Consider the following 15,811-nt stretch of genomic DNA (forward strand, 5'->3'; position numbering starts at 1 on the left):
TTGTTGAGTAGAAGTAGAAAATGATAGAAACAAATGCACACCCATTATACAGATCTGTTTCTTCCTAATTTGGTCTTACTATGCCATACCACGTACACTGCATGATAAATTGCTGTGAATAATTTCTGCTACAGAGGTACAGGTTATTTGAAGTGGAATACCTTAATCATCACTTTTTTCTGTGACTTTCAAAGCAGCAGAAGGCAAACCAACAGAGCCGAAAAAAGGCTTCTGTTACCAAATGAAAATGCAACAAATAGGCTACCAGACAAAATGTAACTTGAGTAACTATAATCTATAGCTGCCTTGTTTACTTTCTGTAACAATAATACAGTGCACAGTGTAAATATTTGACTTTACTGTAGAGGCTATACTGCTACCTCTGTGATGGTGATTTAGTTGCTGCAGTTTTGTCTTTTTATTATGTTTTTTTGTGCAATTTTGCCCGTGCATGTTACATTCTTTGGCAGTGGCATTAAACTGAAGAAGTACTGAGTACAATTCTGAGGTAACTGTAATCTATATAATTATTTCCTTGTTGTAGGCCTACTACTTGGTTAATTACAGCTGACAAGCAAATGCAGGAGTTACTTTGCAGATTAAAGGCGCAGCACACTTACAAAGGTGTTTTTTCAATTCCTCTGGCTAATCAAGCCTTGCCAGGTGTATGTCGTTGGGTATAACCTTATGCCACGGAACTCTATGTACTGATAAGATAACTGATAACTAGTAGCTTGATACAACAAGGGCCAGGAGTTTGTCAATATTACAGTCTTGAGAAGAGCTCTAATTACAACATAAGTGAAAACACCTGTGTGTGGAGGTAATAACTTTAACTTTTTTACATTTTATAATAACATTTATGTATTTTTACTCTCCACGTGAGTTATATTTTAAATGCAGGGCTTTTACTTGTAGCATATTTATCCAAATTGGTATTTATACTTCAGGTAAAAAACAAAAAAGTTGAATGCTTATATTTAAAACCCGTAGGAAGAAAAGAAACAACAGCAACACACATTTCTGATAAGGAAGATCGTGTATAGATTCATCTTCGTGTCATCTTGAGGACGGGACATGGAGGAGAACGTGCCGTGAACCTGCAGTCCACCTACGGCAGCCCACTAGGCTTACTGTATACCAATCTCCGATGCCCCATGTGCCACTGCCGCCGCGCGCGCGCAGGCAACTTCAGTCCTCAACCCGACGCTCAGACCGAACCCCGCCGTCAACTAGACCGTGAGCACTATCTGCTCCTAAAAATTAATTCCTACACCGTCATCTAAAAAAAAACCCTTCACACCGCAGACCTCCTCCTTATCGGACGCCACAGCTGCGGGTTTGGTTCCTTTCAGCCTGGCCGCGGTGTGAGCGGGACTGCCGCGGTGCCCTATACACGAATGTGCTGAGGGTGGAGGGGGGGGGGCGGGGGACTGGACTGGACTGTGGAGAGCTGAGGACTCTAAAAACACCGAAGGCACTAAGAGGGGGAAAAGAGTGAACGCCTGCGTTTAGAGCAGCCTGCCTCCGAAGAGGCGAGAGGAGCAGAGAGGAGAGTTTTGGTTCCATTTCTACGAGAGCACAATATCTGTACTTTGAAGAGACGGAACTTCACTGTCGCCGTCGACTCGACGCTGGGAGCTGCAGGGGGCTGGAGGAGTGAATAGATGCGCGGTGTAACATGGATATCCGAGAAGGGGTAAACAGCAGAACACACCGCAGGGAACGTAAGCCCACTCAGGTAAATACCTACAACTGTTTGCTTTTCTCTATTTTTTCAGTGTAAACTGTTATTTTTAATATCACTAACACATTATCGCCTATTTTCGGTCTGTGCAATCATCAGGCTGCTCTTAACCCTCAGTCTGCAGAAACTTCCACTTCTGGCATCGAGGATAAACGAGTCAAATTGTGTAAAGCCTAATATTTTAGACATGAAACGTATCAACATACAGCCCGTCATATCCTGGGATTTCCAGACTATGCTCATTTAATTTTTAGTTCCCACATCCAGGACATGCTGTGTAATATGTGTGTGCTGCCTACTACTGACTGTGAAATTGCACGTCAAGGCATATACTATATGTGTCCAACCTGCCATTTAGAAGACTAACAGCGTTGACATACCAATTCCCAATTAAGTTGTACAATTTCCCCACAACCCATTAGAAATAATGACATTTTCCGTGTCCTCTAATTGCCACGACCATCGTTTACACCATGCACGTTTTCTGTAGGAGAGCACGAATCCACCTATCCATTCTTCCTAATTTAAAAACTCTGACAGCACTCATTTGTTGTCAGCGATCAACAGGGGATTGGACTCAGTCCAGTCTCATCATCTCTCCCTTCCTTTTGATTGCATCCTTGCCGAGCCTGATTGCAGTTCAGATTGTCTAAAGTCCTTTAGCGTGGGACTCCGTTTGAAAATAACTCCTCTTGCAATCAAGTGTCCATATGTTTGACAGGGAGCTGCCTTGCACATTATGATTCTGCTATTAAGTAAATTAGCGGTGGCTCAGGAGGGGGTTCTTCTGACAAGTTACTACTCTCTGTGCCACACTGTTTGCAGTTTGTGTCATTTTCTCCTCTGTGTGGTGAGCACTTTCTTTTGTTTCATGTTGACATAATGCCAGCTGGATGTGCCCTGCCTAGTGTTTCTACCAGAAGCTGTGGTTTAATTCCCTACACAAACGCTACTTTGGAGTGCACTTACTCTTCTTACCTTTTTAGTATCCGAGTGGTTTGGAATAGTAGATCTACTACAGGTCTCCTCAGGGGAGTGTGCTTATGGATGGACACGTTTCCCATGATGTCACTGGCTCAGAGAGAGGAGGAGGAGGCTGGGACATGAAGTTCATAGTACCCCACTGAGCGGAGCCTGGTCTGCATAAGAAGTAGAAAGAGCAGCACATAGACTGACGAAGGTTGATGCGGGTAAAACAGTTTCACTGATGGGTGAAAGTAGGGTTTGCTGTTTTCGAACCCTTTGCTTAACTATTACCTGAAAATGTTGAAACCCTGATTTGTACTAATCGGACTGCAGATCCTTTTCCTTGCACCAGACATCGGTCCATACTCAGTCTTTTGCGATGTGTGGCTGTCCCCCCCCCCCCATTTCTCATGCAGACCAGCTCAGTGGGGTAGTATAAAGTCTATATATAAGTCCACATTCCAACCTCCTCTACTTTTTACATCAGTGGCATCTTCAGACCAGCAATAAACATCATTTTCTGCTGGAAGAGAAATATGTAAATCACAGGAAAATGATTCCCTCTCCTCACAGCATGTGTATATTTGTAATATGCTGCTGTTCCAGTAATGTTCTATTTATTTGTATATAGACGAAGATGAAATCTCTCAATTTGTCATCGTGCTGTTGATGGACATTACAGCTGGAAGTTTCCAGGGGAAAGCACAGGAAACATGAAAGTAAGGGAATAAACATAGGAAATACATTGTTGCTTGTTACTTGTGAAGTCTTCACTTTTGAAATTGAAAGTAGCATTCTCAAGTTGCAGTTTGATTGATATGCACGTCTGGAAGTACCTGGAAGATGATAGAACTTCTTGTGTTGTAGCTGCCAACATTAGAGCATACATACGATGTAGTTTGTGTTTTTCCATATCAACCTTCGGATTCTTCTGTGATCAGCGTTCTCCCAGTTTGGCCCACAGATGCTTGATGTTTTTTTTTGTCAGTAAGCGGTTCTTTCTTTCCTCACAGTAATAACAGATTAGCCGTTCTTGGTCATGGGATTAAAACTGCTTCCCACGAGAACTGCCGGCTTCCAACAACCGAAGTGTTTGACCAAAGACCTAAATCTGTGTATTTAAGGAACTATTAATTTGACAGGCTCTAAAATCCTAATGGGATTCTTAATTAGTGCCTTGGTAAATGCAGGTGCACTGAAATTGTCAACCACTTTGAGTCAGAGCTAGCATCAACCGTAAGACAATTTATACACAATATGTTTGCTGCAGGTGCCTCATTAGAGTGATTGCAATCTAGTCCACTCCAGTCACATTTAGTTTATTTCCAATAAAATAAAGTCACAGTGATTTATCAGTTCACTTACATCTATAAGGACATTTACAATGAGTGCATCCCTAGAGGTTTAACCATTCAATATATAATACTTGAATAAAGGTTCAGAAGCGTTAACTAAAGTGAGATTCATAGCTCTTTAACGGTCTGATAATTATTCCCATATACTGTGCTAATTGTGGTAAAACCTGGTCTTGGGGCATGCACGTGCACGCAGGGAGAACCTTGCAACGCGCTCAGTGGGTCGTGTCACAGGGGAGACTGGGACGAGTGCTTTCGTGGAGCGCCCCTGGTGTGGTCTGGAGAAATGAAGAAGCTGGCATGCGTTATGTCATCCCCGCGGCTTGTGTGCTCAGATCAAAACACCATTAGTCTCTTTGTCTTGTGCCACTATTTGAGGTAGAATCTTGGCTAGGGAACACGTTGGCGCTTCCTTGACTCCCGTGGTGTGCGAGATTTGTGAGGAAAAAAACAAAAAAACTTGGGTTGGCAGTTGGCACGCATGAAAGCTTCGAGAAAGCTTTGAGCTCATCGCTTATATGCGCAGAGATTCTTGAAGAGCGAGATTGGCAGAGGGGAGTTTAATGTTGTTTTGTGGCTTTTTCCACATCTGTGCAACTTTGAAAGTTCCGTGAGTTCAATGTCTACGTTGAGCACGAGAAGAAGTAAGCAGCTTTTTCTAAAATACCTTTAACATACTTTATTTTTCACGTTAAAGTTGTTTTGGGTTCAGCAGATATATCGTCAGTTTGATGGGGAAAAAATTAAAACATTTGCAAACCGTCAAGAGAAAAGCAATATAGCATTGGTCACTTTTTATATATATATATATATATATATATATATATATATATATATATATATATATATCTCACACAGTCAAAAAAGAAAATAGAATATGATTATTTTAGTTGATGTATATTTGGTTCAATAATTGAATATTTAATGTAAAAAACTATTTGATTAGGACTCCATATCATTATCGCCGCCACTCCTCCACACAGTGGCTCGGTAAATCTTTGATTCATGTGTGTGGTGAATCAAAGTGTGCAGGATTAGGAGGGAATTTCACGTTCCCTACTACTACGAGTCTCCACTCGAGCACCAGCAGAAAATGAATTTTAAATGACTGGAGGCACTCCGAGCCGTGAGATGAGCCTCGCATGCAGGAAAACACTGATCGAGCCGGCGTCTGCAGATCAAGTGCAGTCACAGCTCAGGTGATTAAAGATGCAGCATTGTATGCTATTTTTCCTGGTCGTGTCTCGTTCCTGCAGAGTGTGAGAGTCTGGTCTCATTCATGATTCAGAGCTCGGGTGTGTGTGTGTGTGTGTGGCGTGAGTTTTATCTTCATCTGGATTCTTCAACCAAAGGGACCTGGAGTACCCCTCTATTAATACATTTTTGAGCCCTGAAAAATGTAATGGCAGCGGAGAGATGGGGTGTAGTGGAGAGGGTTGAATCAGCTGACATCCCTGTCGGCTTCCCTGGCTGACTGAACTACAATCTGTGGTTTATCAACTCCAGCTGGTGCTGTCGGAGCAGAAGAAGAGGAAAAAGAGAGGTGTCACTTTGACAACACTGAAATTTGGAGGAGCGCTTTGTCTGAGGTTTCCTTCAAAGCAGCTGCGTTTCCTCAAAAGTCAAATTGTTTTTTTCATATCCAAGCTTTCTGCTGTTCCAATACATGGCATTGATTGGATTTGATGAGATGAAGTCCAAGTAGTACACTGAGGAATGAACCCTGGCTGCCTCTCTGACATACAAGGAATTGTTGAGTATGAAATTTCAGAAAATGGTGAAAGAAGCACATCACAATTTCCCGAAGGAAGGGTAACCTAAAGTAAGCTCCTCCAACTGCTTGTTTTGTCTGACCAACAGTCCTAAATCCTAAACGTATTCAATTTACAATAAAATAAATCTGAGAAAAGACGCAAATCCTCACATTTGACAAGCCTGAGTGAGAGAATGCTTGGCATTTTGGCCGCTTGATAAATAACCTAAATCATCAGTTCATCATCAAAGTTGTTGTCGAGGAAAATGTGCTGTAATATTGATGTCTTCATATAAGCAGAGACATCATCTGGGATGTTGGTTATTATGATAACGTGACATTTGGGCATTTTACATAATGATTGTTGTGGGAAATTTCATTCAGCGTTCATGAAGTCGGAGATGATCTGTGAGCTGCACCTGACATGTTGCAGATCTCCGCTCATCATCACGACTCGCGTCTGATCTCCCAACACCAATCACCAGCGGTCCGGCCCGTTTAAAAAAAACAAAACAATGTCAAAGCTGTTGAATATGGCAGATACCGTTTCTATTTCCTCCAGATATTGACACGTTTGTGGAAGTTCTTGAGCTGAAATGTCCGTTTCATAGGAATATATGTGAGGCGCTTGACAGGGATGATGCTTTATGCAGTATGCCCATCACACGGCCAGCAGCGGTTCAATCATCACATCGGAGAAAGTACATTTGTAAATGAGTGTCATTTATTGCATTGTGATCCGACATCTGCATTGAGGCTGAATTCGTTGCCGTTGTGTTACATTTAAATGCAGCTGAGTTTGTGCAAATTGGGGACAGGAAATGTTTAGGCCGGGACTGTCATTCCAGCTTTCATCTCATTCCATTTTTCAACTACTGGCTTTTTCCAGAGACATGAAAGCGAGTGGAACTTGAAAGGCAAAGTTAGAACACCAATCCCTATCATTAACTTTCATCTCGTACAGCAAACAAATGAGAGAATCAATTTGGGATGAAAGTAAGCCATTGGCCTTGTCACTACCACTTAAGGTCACAAGGGTAATTAATTTGTGCTGAAGAGGAAGTCAAATACTGCCGCCGCGGACACTCCCCGGCTTCCCCAGCCGCCATCTGAGTGCTGCGTTTCTTTGGATCAAATGGCCGTCTTTTATCCCTCGCTAACCCGTCGTCTGATGTCTCGTGTCTCAGGGTTTGCTGAGTAATAGAGATCAAGAGATTGCTGTTACAGGCCAAAAGATACCTGCTTTTTCTGAATGGGGCGTCTCAGTGGTTGACATGTCCTGGTTGTGTTCGCTTGTGCTGCTGTCAAGGCAGATAAATACATTTTAGATGACCCGGTAGAAAAGAAAATAGGGAGCGCTGCACTGGGTCAAGAAACTTAGTGTGGGTGATGTTGAATTAAGTAAGTTTTGGTTATCCATGTATCAATAAAGGATTTCTAACTTTCAATGAGAGTGCCAAGAACTCTCATTGAAAGCCAACTTTGCACTGTTTGAAAACACGAAGCAGTGAGTGTCAAATTGCAGCAACAGCGATCTGCAGCTTGAATTGTCTAATTTAGTGTCATAGAAATGTTAGACATTAACCATACATTTAGATAACATGGCATATGTGTGAAGTTGGAATATAAACTCTTGTGGAATTGCCAGGCGCCTCTTTTTCTTCTGTTAAAGTAATTTTTGCGGAGTAATTTATTCAGCGCATCTCTCACAATTATTTCCTCGAAGGAGGAGCACTCCAAAAATACCCAGGAGCACATAAAGGGATTTGAAGTCACTCTTGTTTTTTTTTTTTAAAAGCCAACGTTAACTCGTGACATTTGCATCCTAATAACTGCAAGATAAATTGGTAACTAAGATGACACTCTAAACCCAATCTCCATGATGGGATTTATAGGGGAAAAAGCGTTTCCTTTGAATGCTTTAGTACACGCAGAAGGAAGAGGAGTGTTGGCGAACATGTCAGGGACGCCGTTGATATATTCACATAAGCATCAGTATGCTCTGTCGTGCCTTTCAGTGGTGCAAAGATAAGAGGCGTAAAGATAACTGGGAAACTATGAAAGTGTAATCGCTCAGTTGTCTGCGTTCTTTTTTTTTTGCCACTTGCCTTTTGATAGACTGTACTGTATGTTGTGAGTAATTTCTTCCTCATTAATTTCAGCATGCTGATGGTGTGTAGTCAGAGGAAACTGTGCCATCAGTCAGTTAAATGTACCAGAGTCAGTTTGAGCAAAGACGATGGCTAATTTCCTCTCTCCATCCTATCGTACGCAAACATCTATCTGCTGCTTTATCAGAAAGGATCATGGCTATCAACATGTCGGGGGGGGTGGACACAAATAAATACATGACTGCTTGTCAGCGATGGGAGGAATCCGCCTCATTATCGTTTCACAACTTTTTTTTCCGGGACTTCATTTGAGTCTAAGCGGGGATAAATTACGCTTTAGTCCTTGAGAAAATCAATTGTGTGAGTCTCCCGGGGGACTGAAAATGGGTTTGCCCTGCTTACAGTCATCTCTTCATGTCAGAAATACATAATCCCTCCAGCTCGGATGAATTCCAGCAGCCAGGACAGTGCTTTATTACATGCCTGGGAAGTGTCTGACAAGCAGCTTGCTTTTTGTTTTGTCTCAGCAGGTTTGAGTACAAGCAATCCCTTTATGTTTCTCTCGCAGACATGATCCCTATTATGCGATGTTAAGCACACTTAAGCAAGCGCTGCTGCACAAGTGTTTTGTGAGTGCTTTGCTTGGACAAATCATTTTTTGTTTGTGTTTGCGGGAGACAGAGCGGTTTCTTGATTATCCTTACAAATGTAGATTGTACCCAGACTATCAATGTCTGCACTACAAAATAGAGCTGCTGTTGTCAGCTGTCATCCTGACCCGAAAAGTGTTTGCAAAGATTAAATGTTGTTGTTTTTTTTTTTTTATTATCCTTTTGTGTTTTATATCATACAAGTCATTGCCTCGCAAACATGGACAAGTACTGCCCACGACTGCTGTGTCTAATGGCTCCCCCCCCCCCCCCTCCCTCTCTTTTCATTTGACAGAAGAACGGTGAAAGTGCTGGAACAGACAAAGCCAGGATTCTACACACCTGTGATTTGATGTGAGCTTCTATTGACCCGAGACTATTAAAATGGAGTTGCTATGGAAACTTATACTTCTGCTGTCATTGGCGGAGTGTCTGGCAGGTAAGCCGCCCAAACATGCACTTTTTTTCTTATGTTGTTAGCATAGGGGTTATGAATTGTTATTTATAGATTTCTTTTATTCTGTGAGGCACACATATCAGATGGCACTTAAAAGTAACAAGGAAAAACTAAAAGACTTTATGGCAAAGAGCGCCGAAAGCTTTCCTCCAATTTTTACAAATGGAAGGAAAGGTTCACCTTGTTGTCGGCTCAAAGCAGCAAATCAACATTGCTCGAGTTCTGCATAGCAGCTACCTTTTTTCTTTCAGCGGCAGTGACTCCTGTTGGAAGAAGAGTAAGCCAGGTTCCTATCTCTGAAATCTAGCAGCTGAGTGTGTAGTCATTCATTTTAAAGAGACCCTCAATTGTTGCTCTAATTGAGATTGCACTGGCAGCAGCGCAGAAATGTTGTCATTGATCTTGCTTTTAATGAGAGACCTGATTTCCCCCCCTTTACAAAATGTTCAGGGTCAAACACTAGTTCTCTTCAGAATGTCAAAGTCTGAAGATGAGAACAAGATGAATACGGGCTTTTTCACATGAGCACAGTATCTTGAGGAATGAGTAATCTTTCATGTTGCCTTGCTCCAAATCAGCAGCCCCTCCTTACAGCTGGGACCTAAAATAATTAGTGTGCGTACATGTGTGCATGTGTGTTTTTGAAACTGCCACAAATGTCTTCGTGCATGCGTGTCTCTCTGCAAACGCACAACAGCACGTCGGCACCTAAATTTGCCGACATGGCAATTAGCACCACTTATCACTGAGTCCGATACACATCAATGGACGTCTAACGAGGCTTTCCTCAGGGAACTGTGACTCGCTATAGGGTTAGGAACTAAAGCACAAGTCCGGATCACATATTATGTCCAACGTAAGCATTTCTGTTACAGACTAGAGAATGTCTTCAACACCGGTGGAATTATTTATCTCAGACAGACAACTTCAAGGACACAATTCAAGACTGCAGTCTGTACCATAGATCCCAGCCACGAAACAGAAACCGCATTCAGGCTTATTTATTCAAGGCAAATTAGTGCTTAAGAAAGGAGCAGAGGTTAAATGGCTTCTGAAAAGCAATGTGTTGCACAGCCCTTGCCTCACTCTTGAGGCTCACACTCACAGTTGGTGTAACAAAGTAACTTAGCATTAATATTCAGTAAGGGGTTATATTACATATGCTCTGCTTGCAAGACAAGTATGGCGCAATACAACGATAGACCTCCAAAGCCTCTGTGTTCTTGATAAGCGTTTTAGTATGCAGACCTGCAATGCTGGGGAGAGAGAGAGCTTGTGTGAGGAAGTTAGATAGGTGCTTCTAGGTAGTATATTCATCCAGAAGTAGGCACATCTTCTTTTTTTCAGTGGGCATCGGCTGTGTGAGAGAGCAAAGGGGCCAAGAGTAAGTCACTCCCATAGCGAGTTCATCTGAAGTTAACCAGCTCTCCCCCCATTGCTCCCAGAGGGTCTGAACGGCCCGATGCAGGGGCGTGCTCTGCTTGTATGTTTGTTAATGTGTGGGTGAGAGAGAGAGAGAGAGAGAGAGAGAGAGAGAGAGAGAGAGAGAGAGAGAGGGGAGCAAAGAAGAGGCGTTGAGGTACAGTTGGATGTGGTTTATCCCCCCCCCCCCCCCCCAAACACACACAGACACACACACACACACAGCTAACCTTCGCTCTGAAAGCCACTTCCAGGACTGGGTCAACAGTCTCCATCTGACAGAAGTGGTTTTGTCAACCCGGTTGTAGAACCAAGAAGGCTCCTTTTATTCTTAGAAAGTAACTCATTGTCTGTAAAGACTGGAAACAGGAGATGGGATTTCTGTTCAATTACCACACTGCAAAATCGAAGAAAAAAGATTATACATATCAGGGAGACTGTTTACTACAATTTGGTCATGAAGAAAAAATAAGTCCCTGCTGTTAAGCTTGCTGTACTTATTCCCTTTTACTACACAACCACTTGCCAAAAAGTTAAATAATTTAATGTCAAAAATACATAGATTTCAAAACATTTTACGACAAGCTCACTAAATGCACAAGCATCTGCAGGAGTGCAGTCACAGAAGCATCTGTCATTTGCATTGAAAGGCTACAATTTAGCAACACTGCAAACAGAAAATTGAAACAATTCCAGTAAGATTATTGCTGAGGGTCTAACCAGCAATCAAATGTTCTGTGCTTGCAGAACAATTCAGAATGAATATGGGGACATCTTCCATGGTTAGTTTAATGCCAGCAGTTCAGATCAGAAGTAACCTCAGGCAGTGTTTATCGGCCAATCAGAACTAAGTATTCAACAAAGCAGTAATGAGTCACAAAAATAAAAACAAAAAACGCTTGCTTGACGGTTTCATAGAATGATGAGTTGAGTTTGTGGTTGTGCAACTTGATTCCTGTAAGCCTTAAGGTAGGATTATAAAATGTGAACTTATCCTTTAATACAATACTGACATGTCTGCATGTACATTAAATGCCTTATTAGACACTCTTTGCTGTAAGTGTCCATACTGATAGTGAAGATATCCTCTCCTTCGGTAATGTATATTAATGGAGGACAAAATCCTAAGTTTTTGTTCTGATTAAAATACATTTTGAAGCTAATATGAGCCTTCAGCAGTCTGAGTAGGTCAAATAGAGTGGGTGTCGTCAAGTTGTCCGGATTTTAGTGTTTCCGCCCTGAGCTGAGCAGTTATCGAAAAGAGTACTAACTTTGTAAGATACTTCCTTCATTTGTCTAATTGCAACTGGTGTACTCTCGTATTAGCTTTGGTTAAATGATGGGATGCATTGTGACACAGAAAAGAGGACCATCCCTTTGAAACACATTGAAATAACATTTGTATGAACAGGAGGACGATTATATCAGAAGGGAGGATCACACAGACCAAAATGTGTACTAATGGTTGTGCTCGTATAGTTTTAGGACTGATATATAATAATGTGATCCTATCCTTTTTAATATGACACAGCCAGTGGTCACCCCAAGTAAATACTTGCAATGCATGACTTTTACCACCCCACTGTTCATTGATATGAAGGGTTGCTTCTGGCCAGCATTATAATCTCCTGGAGCTACTTTTACTTTGCTTTGTGGGCATCTCAGAGACGACTAGAGTTTCAAATATTGACTGCCCTCATTGATTCATCAGAACACGGCAAAACCTTTTAAGAAGCAAGGATTTAATTGCGTCTTTGAAGTTGTGTTTATGTGAAGATGAGGAATATTCCCCCAGTGAATCTTCCTCCCATGGCTGGCTGTATTTTCGCTTCATCCAGGGTTAAACAAATCATCCAATTTAAATGTTTGTGTAGCGTTTTAATTATATACTGTTTATTTCTTCTTGTAAATACATCACTGTCAATTAAACAGCAGTATATACCATATTAGCGCCATGATACATCCCAATAGCTTGAAGCAGTGACTAATGGATCAGTCGATTAGAAAGTGCCAACTACTTTTGATTAATCCTTAAAGTAACTTTTCATGCAAAAATGGCAGAAAAAGCTGTTTTCAGCTGCAGATTCACTGCTTTTCTCTTTTTTACATGATATTAAAATGAATAGCTTGGAGTTATTTGACTGACCAAACAAGACATTTAAAGACATCACTTTGGACATTTTTCACTATTTTCGGACATGTTATACTGATCGATTAATTGACAGATTAATACAGAAATATAAATACTCGTTAGTTGCAGCCCTAGTACAGGAATTCAAACTGCACTTTCAAAAAAGGAACCACTAATGGCCAAATCAAGCATTTTGTAAGTTACTATCGTTGGAAACATGGCATAGCTCTAAACCATGATGAATGTTTCCATTAGTGCAGACCACAGCAGGAGGTAAGTGACAAACAACCTTCCAACCAATCTCGAGGAGGAAACGGTTGCAATATTACTACAATTAGATGACAAATAGCATTATCAGAAGCAATATGTTTCTGGGTTTATGTAGACATTCAACAGAGAGCAAGAGCAGCAAGAAATGGCTTTAATTTGCCTTTCCCACAAATGGAGTGGGACCTAATCAATTCTGTGTTTCACCAGCGAACATGGCATTGGATACCTTGGATACAAGGGTGTTATTTAATTTCACATGCGCTAGCTTTGATTAGCTTGAGAATGGTGTGACACGGTTGGCTATTAGTTGGGAATGTGTTGGCCGCGTTCCTCTCCTCACAGACTGTGTCGCTGAAAATGTAATTAATTTAATTAACGAGAGTCTGCAGTACAGTACAGTACACCCTAGCTGATAGTCATAGCAGTAAAAAATGTTTGACTCTTGTGCTATTTCTTTTTATGTTTGTAATATATCTTCTCACTACTTATTTAGTACTGCAATCACACCAATGTGTCCATCTCCAATAGTTCTTTATTAACCTTTTTCCCAATTTTACTGATGAAATAATAAATATTAAGGGTTTTATTACCTATGATTGTGTGTATTACCAATGTTGCTATATTTCAAGGGCCTTGAAAAACAGGTTTGACGGATATTTCCAATATTTGGAGGAATGGGATTGAATCTGTACTTTGCTCAAAACAACCTCAACGTTCCTCCTGCTCTGGAGTAACATTTGCTGCCCCTGAATGAGAGACCTTAAAGGTGCACCTTATCGGCCTGGACAGAGGGGAAAGATGCTTTAAAAAGCAAGATTGGCTTTTTTTTTTTTTATTTGATGCATAAAACCCTGAGCTGAAACGAATGGATTTGGGACCTCACAAACGACCGATACCTCCCCCACAGCCGACTCCCCGTGTGCCTGTTTATTCATGCTGAGGTAAGCTGGAGGAATTCATTTGCTGTCAGCTAGTATTGAATTTGAGATTAGTTTTTATTTCAGCCTCCTAAACAGCTCCCTCTGCCTTGCACTTGTGCTTCGATGCTGAGTCTTGTGTTGTCTGAAGAGCCCTTCCAAAAAACCCGGCTGCATCTGGCAGCAGGTGACAGATATGAGTGTAGGCGGCCCACCTTTTTTTTTTTTTAAAAGACCCTTTCATAATGACCTCCATCTCTGTCCTGCGGCATTGTGCAGTCAACTTCCTGTTAGGATTCTTGATCAGTATACTTCTGTGATAGAGCTTTTCATTATGTTGCTGCCTGTGCTCCGGGGTGCTCGGTGTTGGATCCGCCATCAGATTCTGATATCCTGGTTTCAACATCATTTCTTGATTCCCTCCAATCTGTCCAATCGGAGTGTCCATGTTGAGCTAATTTTTTTTTTTAACGTTTACCAGATGTCTCTCCAGTATGCATCTACGATCTGGTTAAGCCAACTGGTATGCCACCAAAATTAGATCGTTCCGAAAAAGAGAAAATACCCTCGATGTCTGGTGTAGTGTGTCGCACATCTGTGTTTGATTACCAGAAAGCAGGCTCGAAAATGATTCTGCTTTTTCCTACTGCATCTTACATTCCCTCCTATGAAGGGTTTCAGAGAGTTTGCATCAGTTTGAGCTGAGCCCTCAGGCACAGCCTCCAGAGCTCAATCCCTTCTCATTACACTTTGTCACCATTGTTATAGGCTAACAGTTGCCATGGTGCTACCAAAGATCAGGTCGGTACAGAGCATAGGCTGCAAACAAATATCCACGTTGATTACATTCGTATTACAGCCCGGGGAGAGGTTATGTCTTCGGTCGTTTTGTGTGCCTGTGACTGAGTGAGCGTGCGTCTTTTATGTCCGTCCACGGCTATTCTTGCAATGTGCCGCAGCAAGCTGCACAACATTTTGAATGGCCAGTTATGGCTGATTGCTCAAGGACCTCTCGTGGTTGGGTGCCTCACACTTTCTCAGAACACCTATTATAGCCTGTTGTATGTATGCAATTGACTACCTGCTTATTCCTCACTCACCACTATCAACCGACCCCTGGCCAGTAGGGGCCGCTAGTGTTAACACAGCTCAGTGCTTCTACGGCTTTTGTGTTTTATACAACAACTTGTAGCCCATAGCATGTATAACCCAACATCGCCGCTTGTTTTTGAGTTTGAACGAAGTCTGCTTACAGCACTGCTTGTATTCATTCAATCACACATTACAGCAGTTGTTGCTGCAGACACACCTGGCGGAGATCTACTGAGTGCACCTTTCCAGTTGAATATCGAGTTTTTGCATTGCAGTCGTTTTAGGGATTGATTGTTCGTGCAATGCACACCAAGGCAAAAACTGTTCTGGCAGACATGGTTCAGCGCGGTTAGGGTGTTTGCTTGTGTGTGCAGAAGGAGTAATGCAGGGCGCAAGTGATGAGTGCGAGGTCCAACACATTAAATAAGCGCCATGAATCCCTCACTGTTCCCAGTCTAGCCACATTCTTAATCAGGTGGTCATGAAAATAAGTTTAGGACGAGCCAGACCAGGGCATTTTCTTTTTAAAGTTTCCAAGGATTCATTGAGCTGTTGGCACACGAAACTGCTGCAGCAGCCCTGAATAATAAAGCAACTGTTCATAAAAAAAAACAAGAGTATGGCAAACGTTTACAATTCTTTTAAATATGATAACCCCTAAGTTTTTACTTTTATAATTGCCACACTTTAACAGTACATTTCAACAATTGTGCCATATATACTGTAACTCAAATATGTGACTGAATACCCTTTTTTAAAGATCTCATTGGGTCTGTAACATCATCAGTCTTTGACATTATTCTCTGTAGTAAGCTCGACCATACATGATGAATGAATCCTCTACCATTCAACAAGGTTATCCAAACACTGAGTATCAGGGAATGCAAGATCACCTTTGTGGTTTTATTCACGTGGGAAAACAAACTCACAAGATGGAACA

The 15,811-nt window shown here is 41.7% G+C and overlaps 1 protein-coding gene across 1 annotated transcript in view; it reads left to right on the top strand.

The window, feature by feature from the left end:
* Window positions 1-8,957: 8,957 nt before the first annotated feature.
* The window catches only part of cntn3a.1 (contactin 3a, tandem duplicate 1), a 61,656-nt gene continuing 54,802 nt past the window's right edge, over window positions 8,958-15,811 (top strand). The window contains exon 1 of the mRNA XM_079181051.1: window positions 8,958-9,021. Coding sequence (XP_079037177.1) covers window positions 8,967-9,021 — 55 coding nt within the window. The 5' untranslated portion in view covers window positions 8,958-8,966. The remainder of the gene's footprint in view (window positions 9,022-15,811) is intronic.

Source organism: Pholis gunnellus (genome assembly GCF_910591455.1).
Source record: "Pholis gunnellus genome assembly, chromosome: 2".
In the NCBI taxonomy this organism is placed as follows: Eukaryota; Metazoa; Chordata; class Actinopteri; order Perciformes; family Pholidae; genus Pholis; species Pholis gunnellus.